General features: G+C 39.0%; 1 protein-coding gene across 1 annotated transcript in view; it reads left to right on the top strand.

The window, feature by feature from the left end:
* Positions 1–17,500, top strand: part of LOC143030159 (uncharacterized) — a 34,570-nt gene that overhangs the window by 15,273 nt on the left and 1,797 nt on the right. The window contains exons 2-9 of the mRNA XM_076193322.1: positions 1,875–1,993; positions 3,267–3,407; positions 7,082–7,231; positions 8,248–8,424; positions 9,264–9,347; positions 10,041–10,157; positions 14,424–14,545; positions 15,148–15,327. Of these exons, the coding sequence (XP_076049437.1) occupies positions 1,900–1,993; positions 3,267–3,407; positions 7,082–7,231; positions 8,248–8,424; positions 9,264–9,347; positions 10,041–10,157; positions 14,424–14,545; positions 15,148–15,327 (1,065 nt within the window). The 5' untranslated portion in view covers positions 1,875–1,899. The remainder of the gene's footprint in view (positions 1–1,874; positions 1,994–3,266; positions 3,408–7,081; positions 7,232–8,247; positions 8,425–9,263; positions 9,348–10,040; positions 10,158–14,423; positions 14,546–15,147; positions 15,328–17,500) is intronic.

The raw sequence follows: 17,500 nt of genomic DNA on the forward strand, positions 1-17,500 counted from the left end.
TCAGCCCTGGGCGGGATTCGAACCCGGACCTCCGTAGTGTCGGCTGCGGACGCTACCACTGCGCCATGCGAGTCGTGTGTGTGTGTGTGTGTGTGTGTGTGTGTGTGTGTGTGTGTGTGTGTGTGTGTGTGTGTGTGTGTGTGTGTGTGTGTGTGTGTGTGTGTGTGTGTGTGTGTGTGTGTGTGTGTGTGTGTGTGTGTGTGTGTGTGTGTGTGTGTGTGTGTGTGTGTGTATGCCTGTGTTTGCTTTTGTCCCGTCTCTAGATCTCAACTGATCAAACTTTGCCTTAGATTAATTCATCATGGCTACCTAACTCATTTCTGCTTTTGACGTGTCCCACAAATTGAGGCAGCTAATCGTATGTGGAAAGCTAATCTTCCAAAAGTCTTCTTCATTTTTCTAAGTCTTTCTGTTGTTCTCTCCAACCCTGAGAACAGATCCTCTCAGTTGATTTTTCCATTACTTTCGACGATCTAAAGATAATGATCACATCAACTTTTTATTTTCGTTCTTCTAATCTGGACAATCTCAGTTTATTATTTTTTTTTCAGTTTCTCCATGTATGTCTTTTCAACCAGGCGAGAGATAATTCTAATTATTGTCCTCTCTCTCTCTCTCTCTCTCTCTATATATATATATATATATATATATATATATATATACATGTATATATATTATATAATATATATATATATATAATATATATATACTGTATATAATTATATATATATATATATGTATGTATTTATGTATGTATATATATATATATACATATATAAGATTGAAAGTGAAAGAAGTTGATGAGGATATGGAGAATTTACGCCTTAACGTTTCGACCCGCAGGGTCTTGATCACAAAGCTAACAACTCAAACGTAACAGGATGTTTTATACACAGTTGTTACGTTTGAGTTGTTTAGCTTTGTGATCAAGACCCTGCGGGTCGAAACGTTAAGGCGTAAATTCTCCCATATCTCCTCATCAACTTCTTTCACTTTCAATCTTATTTGTCATAAGATAGTCAACATATATAAATATATATATATATATATATATATATATATATATATATATATATATATATATATATATATATATATATAATTCTTTTTCGACCACACTGTCACTAGGCACTAGAGTCTGGGGTAGATTAAATTTACTTCCTCCTCTTCATCATCTTCCTCTTTGTCTTCTTCGTCTTCGTCTTTTTCGTTATCTCCGTCTTCTCCGTTTTCTTTGTTCTCTTCGTCTACATCGTCTTCTTCGTCTTCGCCTTCGTCGTCGTCTTCATCTTCTTCGTCTTCTTTTTCTTTGTCTTCGTCGTCGTCTTCATCTTCTTCGACTTTTTTTTCTTTGTCTTCGTCGTCGTCTTCCTCGTCTTCTTTGTCTTCTTCGTCTTCGTCTTCATCGTCTTCTTCTTCATCTTCTTCCTCGTCTTCTTTTTCTTTGTCTGCTTCTCTATTTTACTTTGTCTTCTTCCTCGTCTTCGTCTTCGTCCTCGTCTTCTTCTTCTTCTTCTTCTTCTTCTTCTTCTTCTTCTTCTTCTTCTTCTTCTTCTTCTTCTTCTTCTTCTTCTTCTTCTTCTCCCTCCTCGTCTTCTTTTTCTTTGTCTTCTTAATCTTACTTCGTCTTCTTCTTCATCTTCGTCTTCGTCTTCTTCCTCGTCTTCTTTTTCTTTGTCTTCTTAGTCTTACTTCGTCTTCTTCGTCTTCGTTTTCTCCGTCTTATTTTTCATCTCCTTTCATCATATTCTTCGTCTTCTTTCATCACACAATGAAATGCCATATAATGAACTATAATTTATACATCGTTCTCTCGCACATATGTATAAATTATACATTGTGTCGAAACTGAATATATATTTCTTCGCCTCAAGACAGAACAGGACTACATAAACCAGAATGCTTCAGCCGAGTCGTCCCGTGGCGGTTATACTCTGCTGGATCGCGGTCGCCATGGCAACGGCCACAAGCACCCTCGAGTTCCGAGAATTTGGTAAGATATGAGAGACAATGCTATCAACATTAAAAAAGAATAGATTAATCATAAATATTAGCCCATTCAAGTTTGGATCCCTTGAACAGATAATTAATTAATTGGAATAGTCTAACGCTGCATTATTTTCTATTTTGCCCTGACATAATTATAAGGATACTGAGACCGACTCGTACAAGGGGAGATTTTATTTTTCTGACATTTCCATAAACTAGATCATTATATCGAGAAAAAAGAATAGATATTACAATATATCATTTTCATTATCAGGGAAGTTTTGAAAAATATATATATGTTCAATAAGCAAACCTAATTCTTACATAAATTTAGTGAAAAATAGATATTCTGGAATGTTTTACCATATAGTTATCATAGTTACCATCATTATCATCACTGTTATTCATTATTAACTTCATCGTTATCGCTATCGAGGATGGAAAAGAGACAGAGAGCAGTGATGAGAAGAGAGATGGCAAATGAGTTTTGGAAAAAAATATTTGGATGATTCGAGTTGATGGGAAAGATAAGTGAAGAAAGGCCACCAACAGAGCGTGGAAGTCCTAGGAGGAAAAAGCAGACTTGAAGGAGAGAACGAGAACGATAAGGATGTGTGTGTGTGTGTGTGTGTGTGTGTGTGTGTGTGTGTGTGTGTGTGTGTGTGTGTGTGTGTGTGTGTGTGTGTGTGTGTGTGTGTGTGTGTGTGTGTGTGTGTGTGTGTGTGTGTGTGTGTGTGTGTGTGTGTGTGTGTGTGTTTGTGTGTGTGTGTGTGTGTGTGTGTGTGTGTGTGTGTGTGTGTGTGTGTGTGTGTGTGTGTGTGTGTGTGTGTTTATCTCAATTAGATACCCTATGATTTATCTAATATCCATTTATCCGTGTCTTTATAAGAACATAAGAATGGAGTAGACTGTAAGACACCATTTAATTCTGCATTTTTATGCAATTATTTACACATTTGTATATTTGCTTATTTATCTCTATCTATCCATCTATCAATTGTTATTAACTTATATATGTGTAAATGTTTATATGTTTCTTATCTATTTATCTGTTTATCTAATTATTCATTTACCTATTACTTTATTCATGCAACGTTTATTCATATATTTATCTATTTAACTATCTATTTATTAGATATTTTATTCATCTATTGATTTCTTTAATTGATTATTTGTTTGTTTATTTGTTCATTTGTTTGTTTATTTTTCTCTTTACACATATACATAATCGTCTCATCACTTCGTTTCCGCTCACCTTTCGTGAAATGGACCGGAAGATTTTGGACGGACGTTTCATCCCGAACGGACAACTGAACCCCCGAACGTCACTGTGGTCGAGAACATTCTACTGGACCCCAAGACTCTTGGTGGCGACTCGCTGGGCGTCACGCAGGAGGGGCACGCCGATCCAAGACTTCGTAAGCATAACCCTGTGGGCCTAGAGAGTGTCTGCGAAAGTTCTTTAACTAAAGGAAGTCTGCTCCCTTCGCCTCTTCGGAGGCAAAGTTCCTTCAAATAAGAGTGCGTGTGTGCGTGTGTGTGTGTGTGTGTGTGTGTGTGTGTGTGTGTGTGTGTGTGTGTGTGTGTGTGTGTGTGTGTGTGTGTGTGTGTGTGTGTGTGTGTGTGTGTGTGTGTGTGTGTGTGTGTGAGATTCACCTTGGTCTTCCACCTTGGTCTTTGGATCACGTGTTGGACTCGTGATCGACAGCTATTTCCCTCCCGGAAGAGAGCTCAGAGCTCGTATGACCGATCTATGGGTAATGCTATGACTTTACACGCACACACACCCCAAACTCCCCGCCCACGAGAGTTGGAGTAACGACTCGAAGCGCAGCGATACTGAAATAATTTCAGCCCTGGGCAGGATTCGAACCAGGTACCGCCGGTACCGTACCGCCGTACTGACAGTCTGGTACTCTACCAACCGCGCCACCCTATTGACTTTTCTAATAAGTACCACAATCTTTTGCGAAATCGTACCGAATCATTCATGCAATAGGTCTACCACCCAGAGATATTTGCACCTTCCACAACTCCCTAAAAAAAGACATCAAACGCTCTAGTACAGTCGGTTTGTGAAGTATATGATCCTGTTTCCCCACCTCATTCTATATATACAGTATATAATATATATATATATATATATATATATATATATATAAATCAGCTTTACACTCAAATTCTTTGAAATCCTTTACTTTGTTTTCGAGTGTTTTTTTATATATTACACATTATGCGACGCAGGCAGGTACATTCGATACTATAATGAAAGAATACAGTAAATATTGATCCCTTCGTCTCTATGGCGACTTGAGAAGATTTGAACTCGATTTCTGGTCGTGTCAAATGTAATCAAAAGTAACCTGATAATCAACACATTCTGTACACCATTTTTTTTTCTTTCAAAAAACAAAACAAAACAGAATTTTGCCTTTTCTTTGCTGAATGGTAATTTTTACTTTACTCTCTTTACCATCAGGCTGTTCTATCAATCTTGACATCTCGAGAGTAAAGGACGCTTACCTCGTTCCTGACGTCGCTTTTTATTTTGATTTGATTTTCACTTCCGTGGCAACCCCTTGGTGGGTAATTGTGTACACGAGCGTCGGTCGTTTCCGCTTTGTCATTCGTACAAATGAAGTCGCCTCAGGGATTTTCGGACAAACACTCCATTACCACTAACAGGAAGTTAATATAAATCAGGAGATGGTGAAGTGCGGTTGCATACACACACACACACACACACACACACACACACACACACACACACACACACACACACACACACACACACACACACACACACACACACACACACACACACACACACACACACACACACACACACACACACACAACTCGTGGCGCAGTTGGTAGAATTCCCGGCTGCCACTACGGTGGTCCGGGTTCGAATCCCGCCCAGGGCTGAAATAATTTCAGTATCGCTGCGCTGCGGGTTGTTACTCCAACTCTTGTGGGCGGGGAGTTGGGGATGTGTGTGCGTGTAAGGCCATGGCATTACCCATAGATCAGTTATGTATGAGCTCTGAGCTCTCATCCAGGAGGGAAATAACTGTCGATCACGAGTCCAAAACGTGATCCAAGACCATGGTGAATCATACACACATACACATACACACACACGCACACACACAAGCACACACACATACTAATATGCACACACACATACATACATACTAATATGTACACACATACATGTATACAATATGCACACACATACACATATACAATATGCACACAGGCATAATATATACATAACTATGCATGCACATACACACGCATATATATATATATGTATATGCATATATATATATATATATATATATACACAAACACACATGCAAACACACACATGCAAATATACAGACACACGTTTATATACATACATACACACATACACGAATGTGCACAAACAGAAAAATCGATACAAAGAATATGAAAGGAAGAAGAAAAGAGTTTTGAGAATAATGTAGTTAACAAATGTAAAGACTAAGCCAAGCTGATTTTACTGATTTGTAAATGGTTAAGCTTAGATATAAATTAATATCCGAATTGAAAGCTCGAGGAGTTGTATATTAAGACGCAAAAATGCAAACAGAAATGTTGAAAGGAAAATTTCATTCTGTGTTCATTTAGGATAAAGAAATTGAGAGAGAACTGAGTAGAGAAACATAAAAGTGGAAATGGATGAAATTGAGAACTTGCTAGAGAAAAAAATGGAAACAAGAAAGGCTTCAGAGCTTCATAAAATATCAGGTTTGATACTGAAAATGCAGAGAATACATTGGCAAATGAAGTATATGATTTGATAATCATTACAATAGAAGAGGGAAAGGAGCCATAGGACAGGAAATATAACAATGTAGTACCAATTCTTAAAGGAGGCAACGGAGGTGCTACTAAGTTATAAACCAGTTTCCTTGACGTGGGCCTATGATCTTTCTGTGTCAACTTTTACCTTATTTTCTACACCTTATCAACTGTAGATCTGTAATTTGGATCTACATTTACTGGTCTGGTGAGATGAACTATGAGCAAGTCCGTTCGTTGTAACGGTCTCATTCTTCTCTCTCCACAAACATGAAGCAACCTCCGAGGAACACTCTAGGAGTTACCAAAATTCTAATTTACACATATCATTCGCAAGTGTTGCCATATGCTGATCGGGAAAGGTTGGTAGACTTAGATGGAGGGATCTATTGCCTCGCCAGGTATTTTTGGGCGTAGCCCGAAACCCCTGGCTTCGCTGGTTACTGTCAGACCCGTAGACAATGGCGTTGTCCCTTGGGAGGAATATCCGAGTACAATAGCGGGTCCCTGGAGAGTTGGCTGAAGATGTCGGAGTTCCTTCTTCACTCCACATGCGTGCGTGAGCGCGTGTGCACGCTAGACATCTAAAGGATTGACTCTTCCTTTCAATCATCTTTGCAACACAACTGACAACTGGCGAATGCTCCCTTGAACAAAGAGTCCCACACTAATAAAACCAAGACAAAAATATAACATTTCTTCCCAGAAAAATCTATGGAAGGGCCTGAGGACCACTGCCAACTGCTATGGGGACGCGGGTTTCATTGCAACTCGAAGCCAAGCGTGTTAAAGCGCCGCTACTTGTTGGTGGAGATCGGGGGTGGGGGCAGTTCGAGTCCTGTATGGTAGCAAGACTGAGGATCATCAATCTCTATCAAATCCACTGCTCCTAAAAGCTCGGAGACACCGTCCCAGCCTTCTCTGAGACGGGGAGTAGGCGACAATGACCTGAATCATTATCATCCCGCCTTCCTCCTTCATTCTAGTATCCTTGTCCCTGGACAAATTTAGATTTAAGAAGGAAATAGGCAAGAATTGGTTTACTAATAAGGTGGTCGACGAATGAAATAGACTTAGCAACCATGTAGTGAGCGCTGAAACTATCAGTTGTTTTAAAAAACGATTAGACAACTTTATGGATGGGGATGACAGGTGGTGATGGATGTGGAGCTGCCTAGTGTAGGCTTTATAGTCTCTTGCAGTCTCCTTCATTCTTATGTTCTTATGTTCTAACCGCAACGTCCGTCTACTACCCCTACAGTCGGCATCTTCACTGTTGTGAGGTTTGAGAACTCAGGTTGTACCGGGAAGAACGGGGACATGGGAACCTGTCGTACGTCCAAGGAATGCTTTGCCGATTGCGGGACCAAAATTGGCGACTGTGCACAAGGATTCGGGATATGCTGTTACAGTGAGTATCCACTTCTACTTTTGTATTTTTGTTTATGCTTGTTGTTATGTGACGCGTGTGTGTGTGATGTGTATGTGTGTGTGTGTGTGTGTGTGTGTGTGTGTGTGTGTGTGTGTGTGTGTGTGTGTGTGTGTGTGTGTGTGTGTGTGTGTGTGTGTGTGTGTGTGTGTGTGTGTGTGTGTGTGTGTGTGTGTGTGTGTGTGTGTGTGTGTGTGTGTGTGTGTTTTATTGCTTTGTCTTTCGCAGTACCAAATTGATACCATTCTCTCTCTCTCTCTCTCTCTCTCTCTCTCTCTCTCTCTCTCTCTCTCTCTCTCTCTCTCTCTCTCTCTCTCTCTCTCTCTCTCTCTCTCTCTCTCTCTCTATCTCTCTCTCTCTCTCTCTCTCTCTCTCTCTCTCTCTCTCTCTCTCTCTCTCTCTCTCTCCTCTCTCTCTCTCTCTCTCTCTCTCTCTCTCTCTCTCTCTCTCTCTCTCTCTCTCTCTCTCTCTCTCTCTCTCTCTCTCTCTCTCTCTCTCTCTCTCTCTCTCTCTCTCTCTCTCTCTAACCTCCTAAATCATATAACCATCTTAGTCTCTGTTCTGACCAGCTCTAAACATTTCTACTCAGATATGACAAATACTATATTTCCGTGGATTTCGTATTGTAGATTTTGCCCCCGATAAGCCCTCTAAATCATTTAGATGTTTTTAACCTTTTGGACATCACGAGTGAGTCTTTCTTCAGCTGAATAAAACCTCTTTACGGCAGACAGAACGAACATACATGTTGAGCAAGGTCCCCATACACGAGTAAAACGATCTCGTTGTGGCTAACGCTTAATGACATCATCCAGCTTAGAGACTCCCCCTCCCTCTCCCTCTCCCTCTCCCTCTCTCTCTCCCTCTTCCTTTCCCTCTCCCTCTCCCTCTCCCTCTCCCTCTCCCTCTCCCTCTCCCTCTCCCTCTCCCTCTCCCTTTCCCTCGTCCCTCTGGTTTCGTTGTTTACATCGAACTCGCTTCTTCGTCCTCGACCCCAGAGGAGATCACCTGTGGAGGGTCTTCGTCCTCGAACAACACGTACTTGGTGAGCCCGAACTACCCGGGGACCTACAGGACGGCCCGGACCTGCACCATGAGGATCACAAGAATGCACGACACTTGCCAGCTCAGGATGGACTTCGTGGAGTTCGAGAGTATTGCGCCTTCGGACACAGGTAGTGTATTCTTTTCTTTTCTTTCTTTCTTTATTTATTTATTTGTTTATCTATTTATCTATTTATTTATCTATCTATTTATTTATTTACTTATTGGTTTATTTATTTATTTTTTATTTTTTATTTATTTATCTATTCATTTATTTGTTTATGAGTTTATTTATCTATTTATTTGTTTGTTTATTTCGTCTCTCTTTCTCTCTCTCCTTTTTTTTCTTTTTTTCTTTCTTTCTTTCTTCTTTTTTCTTTCTTTCCTTTCTCCCTTCCTTCTTTATTTTTCTATTTATTCAGTTATTCGTTTATTGATTTATTTATTCATTTATTTATTTATTTACTTATTTGTTTATTCATTTATTCATTTATCTAATTCTCTCTTTCATTCATTCGTTCATTTCTTCTTTCTTTCTTTCACTAAATTGTAGTAAACTCTCATATTCTTCAGCATATTATCAGTATATCCTGTAATTCTTCCGTTAATTCATTCCCCTTTGTTTTGCTATTAATCCACTTCTCATTTTATACTTTTTAATGTGTTTTTTTTTATTTCTGCCCAATTCTAAAAATCTACATTTCTTTGTATTCGAATTCATTTTCCACTCCTACTTCCATCCAGAAACCTTATCTTAGTTTTCTTTAGCAGTTTGCGATCCTCTTCGTTTTTCACTGCCTTCATATTCTTGGCATTATTTGCAGATAACTTGGTGTAGTTCCATATTGCATTCACCATATCCCTTATGTACAACAGGAACAATACAGATGCCAGAACTAAACTTTGTGGTACCCAAGAAGATCTTTTACTTCCATTATATGACTATCGTTTGTTCTTTTCTTCCTCCCAGGAGTCTGCTCGACCGACCAGCTCACCGTGACGGGCGAGATGAAGTTCAAGTATCTCTGTGGCATAGCTCCTCCCAACTGGCATTGTGAGTGCCGGTGACTCGTCTTGTTCCTTCTCCTTTTCCTCTCACCGTACCCAGTTTACCTTTCAAAGCATTTGACTTTAATTACCTATTCCTATTCAGATGTTGTTGTTTTCACTTAATTATTTATTTTCAAAACGCTTGACTTTAATTAATTACCCTGTTTTTTATAGTTGTTTCCTATTCAGATATTGCCGTTTTCACTTAATTATTTACTTGTTGAAATTTAGTCTACGTAAGTATATAAACTTAGTCCATGTAAATAATATGTCTTCTTCGATCAGTATTGCCATCAGTAGGGTGGTGTTTTAAGAATTCCTCTCAGTATTTGGCATTTCTTATCCCTACCTGACCAAAACAAAACCTAACTTAATCTAACCTAACTGAAGGTCTGAATGAACACAAAAGGTTACGGAAAAGACAGTAGTATCATCTTAATTCTTTTATTATTATTCACATTGTGTGACACCCATCCAAAACCAATCACCCATATCCTGAAGAACGCTACTTTATCGTAATCTAGGAGATAATATTTCTATGACATTTCGTAGAATGACAACCATATTCACTTTCGAGTTTTCCACAGGCATTGAAGAATGCATCAGAGATTCATTCCCTGAATGGAGGAATACATTCGGCATACAATTTCTTTTCCTGAATTTATATAAACTCTTGTCTTAACCAAATTTGTTCTAGTTTACCTCGACGTCAACGGACAACCCGACCCAACCGTCTTCAACTTCGAGACGGGCAGCTCGACCTTCGACAGGAAGTTCAAGATCAAAATCTCGATGATTCCTTGCAAACAACGAGGTAAGACGAAGACAGGTTTAGAGGTGAAAATGGGATTTCGGGGATTAATCAAACGCTAAAGTAATATCTACAGCTTGTGCTCTGAAATCTTTAATAAAGTTTTTGCATCAGTACAGAATTTGAAAATGCAAATAATAAATTAAAATAAAATAAAATAGAAACTGAGAGGAAGGCTGTGGCTCCATTTTACACAACCCTTCCTTATCCATCAACATCTAAACCTCCGCACTAAATAACTTGAGAAAGAATCATTATTTACTTTTTGGTCTGTAACGTTTATAAAAATGGTGTTTTGTAGATTACGTAGATTGTAGAATCTGTAGATTTGCAGTCTGTAGAAAGATTAATATTCCAACGGCTTGCGTCTGGAAATCTTTAGTCCCAGTTTCCTCTCTGAACCTTAAGAAAATTCCCTCGTACGCCCAACTAGTATAAATACAATTCAAACATATGAAAAAGGTTTTGTGATACAAACCTTGATGAGAAATTGTTAGATATATTCAGTTACTGAACAAAGGCACATTTTTAATTCAAATTAAAAATGTCAATTAGTAGGATAGATACAATGAATGCATATTATGCTTTCTCATGGTGAAGATACAGAACCATTGCATTGGCTATTATGTCTCGAACTCCATTACTCCATGGATTAAGGTTTCGTACACCTTGGTAGTATGTATATATATGTATGTATATACTGTATATGTATATATGTACATATATATATATATATATATATATATATATATATATATACATGTATATATATATATATATGCATATATATGCATATATATACACACACACACATATATATAACATATATATATATGCATATATATATATTTCATATATATATATATGTATATATATCTATATGCCATATATGTATATATATATATATATATATATATATATACATATATATATGAATATATATATATATATATATATATATATATAGATAGATAGATATCATATACATATATATGTACATATATATACGAATATATGTGTGTATATATATATATATATATATATATGTGTGTGTGTGTGTGTTTGTGTGTGTGTGTGTGTGTGTGTGTGTGTGTGTGTGTGTGTGTGTGTGTGTGTGTGTGTGTGTGTGTGTGTGTGTGTGTATACATATATATGTGTATATATATATATATATATATATATATATATGTATGTATATATACACATAAAATGTATATGTCTACATATACATACATATCAATATAAATATATAAATACAACTTCATGGATCATGACAATTCACATCGAAACCAATCATCTAGGTCCTCATGTCCTTTGTCGCCGAAGATCTTTATATTCTCAAGGACGCTGAGGATCCTGGGTTAAACTTTTTTACTCAGACATGGGATGCTTCAGCGGATTCAGCTTCAGGAGGTTTCTTCGTTGGAGAAGGAAGAAAGAGGAAGAGAAGGAGGTGGTGGAGGAGACACACGAGGAGGAGGAGATCGTGAAGGAGACACCGGAGGATGAACAAGTCGTGAAGGAGACAGTAGAGGAAGAACAGGTCGAGAAGAGGACACAAGAGGAAGAACAAGTCGCGGAAGAGGAGGAAGTCGTGAAGATCCCCGACCCAGAGGTGGTCCGAGGACAGAGGTGCCTGGAATTGGTTCAAAGGGTCGTTCTCCTCCGAAGGAAGAAGATGGCTCGAGCTAAACGTGTACACGACATGCGAGTCTTCGTCCTTAACAAGAACCTCGGCAAAGAGAAGAAGAGGGCAGAATGAAAGTCTTCTGCCACAATCAACGTTTCCCAACCTGTCTCCACCCTCACACTCCCTCTTGTCAGGCCTAAGCAGTCCAGCTACATGACTGAAGGATTCGGTGTAACTTTGCGAACTACGCCTTGTCTAGGGCTGTGCCACTCATACAGGACTTTATAACGTGAAATCCATTAAACCATACCTTTTGTCCAACTCTCTGAGGACAGGATGTATCCGCTAGACAGAAGGAGAATGAAAATATAAAACTATGCAAATCTTATGTTACGACCACAGGAAGGAAAATTTTCGTCCACCTTCAAAAGAAATATTGATAAGAAATATGCAATATGTATGCAAGTTTTGTGATTAAAAAACAAGAATCTTTATGCCAGCAACGGATAAATATGATCACCAACGCGCAAAGAAATATGAAATCGCTTATGATTTTACCTTGAGTTATATGATCTCATAGGCCATTTCAGAAGTAGATGCGTCAATATGAAATTCGTAATTTTTGAGATCCTTTCAAAATAAAGGCTTTTTCAATTTGATTTCAGGATTTCACGGTCTTTTCCAGTCTTAAACCAAAAAATGGTCTGCCTTTTTTTTATCTTCGACAAAAGGTTTTTCGAAATGAACCCAGGGCGTCATGCCTTTTCCTGTCTCAAAACAAGAAAAAGTCTCTGGCAGCTTCGTAAGATCTCATTAATTAACTGGACGCTATCAAGAGGTTAACTCTTTCTTTGCTTTCTTACAGTGATGTCAGGCCCAGTGCTTTTAGTCTCTCTTCGTGAGTATCATCGACAAGCTTGAAAACAGTTCACTAGTCTGAATTGTCTCGATCTCGTTCATATCTCTCACTTTGTGCAGAGACCACACACACGTGTGTATGTGTAATTCACCATGGTACTGGACCACGTGTTGGACTCGTGATCAACAGCTACTACTCTCCCAGAGGAGAGCGCAGAGCTCATATATGACCGATCTATGGGTAATGCTGTGACCTCACACGCACACACGCACACCCAACTCCCCGTCCACGAGAGTTGGAGAAATAACTCGCAGCGCAGCGATACTGAAATAATATCAGCCCTTGGAGGGACTTGAACTCGGACCGCCGTAGTGCCGGCGGCGATTGCTACCACTTCGCTATCGAGTCGTGTAGGGTGTGTGTGTGTGTGTGTGTGTGTGTGTGTGTGTGTGTGTGTGTGTGTGTGTGTGTGTGCGCGCGTGTGCGCGCGCGTGCGTGTGTGTGTGTGTGTGTGTGTGTGTGTGTGTGTGTGTGTGTGTGTGTGTGTGCGTGCGTGTGTGTGTGTGTGTGTGTGTGTGTGTGTGTGTGTGTGTGTGTGTGTGTGTGTGTGTGTGTGTGTGTGTGTGTTTGTGTGTGTGTGTGCACCCCAAGCGGATCTTCCTCCAAAACTATCACTATCATTCATCCTTAAACATCCCAACTTCAGCTTCCACATCCAACTCATATCTCTCTTTAACCCTTCTTACTATCTACATCATCCTTTGGCTTCCCCCAACTTAACTCTATCCACCTCTACCTTCCATTCCTCTTTTATTAATCTTTCTTCGCTCATTATTTCAATATGTCAAACCATCCCAATACTTTTTTCATCAGTTTTAACTGCCATCTTCTTTTCCATCCCCGCTCTCCTCCTAATCTCCTCGTTTCTCAAGCAATGTGTTAACTATCATCAACTCTCTATCTAAACATATCTCTACCATCAACTCTCAACTATGATTTTCATCTGGTACTCTAAACAAAATTTGACGCAGCCCGAAGGGATTTCACCCCGTCCTCGCCTTATATGCGAGGTGGGGTCGCCGATTAAATGAAGCGGCCTTGCTGTGGATGAACTGTGTCTTGCGACACTGCTTCTGACCCAGGGCGGTGGGCAGGGTGCAGGGATGACCCGTCATCCAGGAGGTGCTCAGATGAGAGGGAGGGTGGGAGGGGTGTGGAGTGTATTTAGGGATGAAATGGGTGGGAGTGTTTTTATGCCTTTCCCTTTTTGGCTACCTCCCTTGGAAGGGGGAAAAAGCCTTGGTATATGTATGTATGTATGTACTCTAAACCACCCGACCACTCCAGCTATTGACTCAACGCCTACTCTAGCATTATTTGTTTACTTGTTTTGTTATCATTTCTCTGTTTGTTTATTACTATTTGCTTGATTCTCATTTATTATTAGCTATATGTCAATTTATTATCATTTATTATTTACCTGTTTGTTTATTACTTAACTATACCTGTGCATTGATTTATGCATTTTATCTATTATTTACATTATTATAGTTTTTATTTATTCATTTATTTATCTATTTATCATTATCATATTTTTTTCGCATCCGACCTAGATATGGACCAAAAGGTCTCCTGTCGGCATGCTCCGACTTTGTAATCCTTTATAATCTCCCAATACCATTACGTTGACATTCTTCCTCCACGGTACGTTTACAAATGTGTTTTCTTATGAACAAATACGTTATTTTTTTTCAACGTGGTAACATTTGGACGACCATAGTTCCCTGTGGCTGTGGTCAGTACTTCACAGAGAACACTGGCACCATCCAGAGCTTCAACTATGGCACTGGCAGGTTCTACCTGGCTGGAATGAACTATGGCATATGTTTGAGGAAAGAAAAGGTTAGTACGCTTGAAACATCTATGGGGACTAGACTTATTATTGTTCTAAATTCGTTGATCGTGAAGCTCTCAAAGGCTTGGGATTAACCAAAATATAGAAACTATGTTCTTGCCACTTTTAATCACTTTTATGCAATTCTTGTTACCAATATCTTATCACAGTAATTAAATATCAATTCTTTTCTTAACAATTATTATACATGATTCTCCAATGGTATTTTAAAATTAATAACGATTATTCGCTATCACATTAGAACTAAACATGATGGTGAGTCAGTAAACACGGAAAGTTTCAAACACATCCACAACAGTTTCGTATTCTTTGATTACTTTTCCCATACGATGATGCCTACGACTGTGTTGGCGTCTTGATTATATTCATTTTATACTTATAGATGAGTAACGCCCGAATTCTGCGAACTGGCTTGATCACGTTTTCTGTGTTTATAATTACTCAGAGTGAAAGAAAATGAGTACTAGAGCAGTGACTTTATATTTCATAACACGAGTATTGTGGTGCATCAATCATCGTACCTCAGACATCCATTGCTGCGCGCTAAAACTTGAATCGTTTTGAAAGAGGATAACTCTTGCAATTGCAGAACCGGTGCACGGTGACGCTGGACCGAGCAGGGCCGTCGTTCGTAGCGTGTACTGACCTGTACCGCCAACCTCTGGGCGCTACGAGTCAAGTTGGTGGATTGATGGCCCTCGATGTGATGAACATGTACTGCCAGATTCCTGCTGCAAACGATTTCGTCGCTCCTTTCTCACAGCCCGCAGTACGTATTGCATAACTGTCAAACTATTAGACAACTTTATGGATGGGGATGACAGGTGGTGATGGATACGGAGCTGCTTAGTGTAAGCCTTATGGTCTCTTGCAGTCTCCTTCATTCTTATGTTCTTATGTTCTTATGTCTCTTGCCGTGAGTTTTTTGTTTTGTTTTGTTATTTGTTTCTTTGTATAAAACGGTAATTAAACCATAAATAAATCATACTTTTTCGTCGTTCAATATTTATTTGTTTCAAAGAAAATGCAGGATGAAAACACAATGTAAACACATGACAATAGGCTATGAACGCCACATAATGAAAAACTACTATTTACAAAGATTCTTGTACACAAGTGACAATGCTGTTTTTCATTGTTGTGGTGCTCATACTGTGTCACTTGGAAAGGGGAATTTATTTCAAATTGTTACAAACACACTAAAAACACATCGCATGCTGAAAAAAGCGTAAGATTTTCAACTTAGGCCGTAAGACTTGAAAATCATAGAAATTACGGAAGACTTACGCAAAAAACGTAAGACTTGACAGGTATGGTGATTGTCCAGCCTAAACAGGGTACAGCAGCAAAGCTATCCAGTAAAATATATTTTAGTTCATAATGATGTAGATGACAAGTCATGTTGTAATACAAAATGTCACGATTTCTTTTTATGTGTCTCCTCTCATTCATTATCTCCTCTTCTTCCTCCTTCTCCTTCTCTCCTCATGTTCTTCTTCCTCTTCCTTCTCCTCTTGCTCCTTTTGATCTTCCTCCTCTTTCTCCTCCTCCTCCTCTGTCTCATTTGTATCATTATTCCCCCGTTTATTCTTTTCTAACTCCTCGCCTTCCTTATTCACATCCTTTTCCTAGTCATTTTCTTCTCCTGCATCCACTTTCCTCCTCACCTTTAAACTGTTCTCCAGTCCTTTTACTCACCCGCCCCTTCTCTTCTGCGTGTGTGTGTGTGTGTGTGTGTGTGCGTGTGTGTGTGTGTGTGTGTGTGTGTGTGTGTGTGTGTGTGTGTGTGTGTGTGTGTGTGTGTGTGTGTGTGTGTGTGTGTGTGTGTGTGTGTGTGTGTGTGTGTGTGTGTGTGTGTGTGTGTGTGTGTGTGAGTGTGTGTGTGTGTGTGAGTGTGTGTGTGTGTGTGTGTGTGTGTGTGTGTGTGTGTGTGTGTGTGTGTGTGTGTGTGTGTGTGTGTGTGTGTGTGTGTGTGTGTGTGTGTGTGTGTGTGTGTGTGTGTGTGTGTGCGCGCGCGCGCGATCAGATATGAAGAGTGCTGAAAAGTCCAAAGAAAATTCATAAGAATTCTAACAGATAAAAATATTTTCAGGAGTCATAATCACCCATGTATATCTGCTAACTGTCAGCCTGAACAATTAAGTAAAGATATTGTGATATATTGGACAATTAATTCAATTTCATATTCGCAAATCAAAGTATTCTCTGAGTCATGCGTTAGGTCGAACGTAAGTTTAGATATTTGTGTAAATATGACCAAAAACACGAAAGATTGAAACATCGAAAGAAACGCTCAAATTTGATAAAACACCAGGACCCAACTGTTGGCATCCGAGAGATTTTAAGAAAATAAAGATGAAATTACTATCCCATTAGAAATTATTTTCAGAAAATCTATCACGACGGCGATGTATCAAGAGAATAAAGACAAACAAACTCTACTCTTATATTCTAAAATGGTGAAACACAGAAGTCACAGAACAACAGGCTAATAGATCTGACCTCGATCATAGGATAAATGGTGAAAACAATTATAAGATATGCCAAAGAATGTCACTCAGAAAGTAATAACAACAATTAGTACTTCAGTCGTAGACACTACTGTGCGACCTTTCAAGAATTTTACAACGTAATCATCTCACACTACGATGAAAAGAGTAGCCTAGACTTAATATATTTAGATTTTTTGTACTATTCTGCACAAAAATCTACTAACTAAACTTGTTTTGCATGAAATAAAGGGTAGCCTGCTAAACTGATTGAAAAACCGTAAACAGCGGGTGGTTCCGAATGGAAATATGTTAAGAGTGGAGTTCCTCAGGGATCTGTCATCGGACTCCTTTTATTCATGAACTTCATAGTATATATCAATCACACTGAATGTGGACTTGTATACTGCGTCTTCTCTCCAAATTCGCTAGTAACACTAAGCTGTGTGGATT

Source organism: Oratosquilla oratoria, chromosome 1 (genome assembly GCF_046742065.1).
Source record: "Oratosquilla oratoria isolate Oo_2021 chromosome 1, ASM4674206v1, whole genome shotgun sequence".
Lineage (NCBI taxonomy): Eukaryota > Metazoa > Arthropoda > Malacostraca > Stomatopoda > Squillidae > Oratosquilla > Oratosquilla oratoria.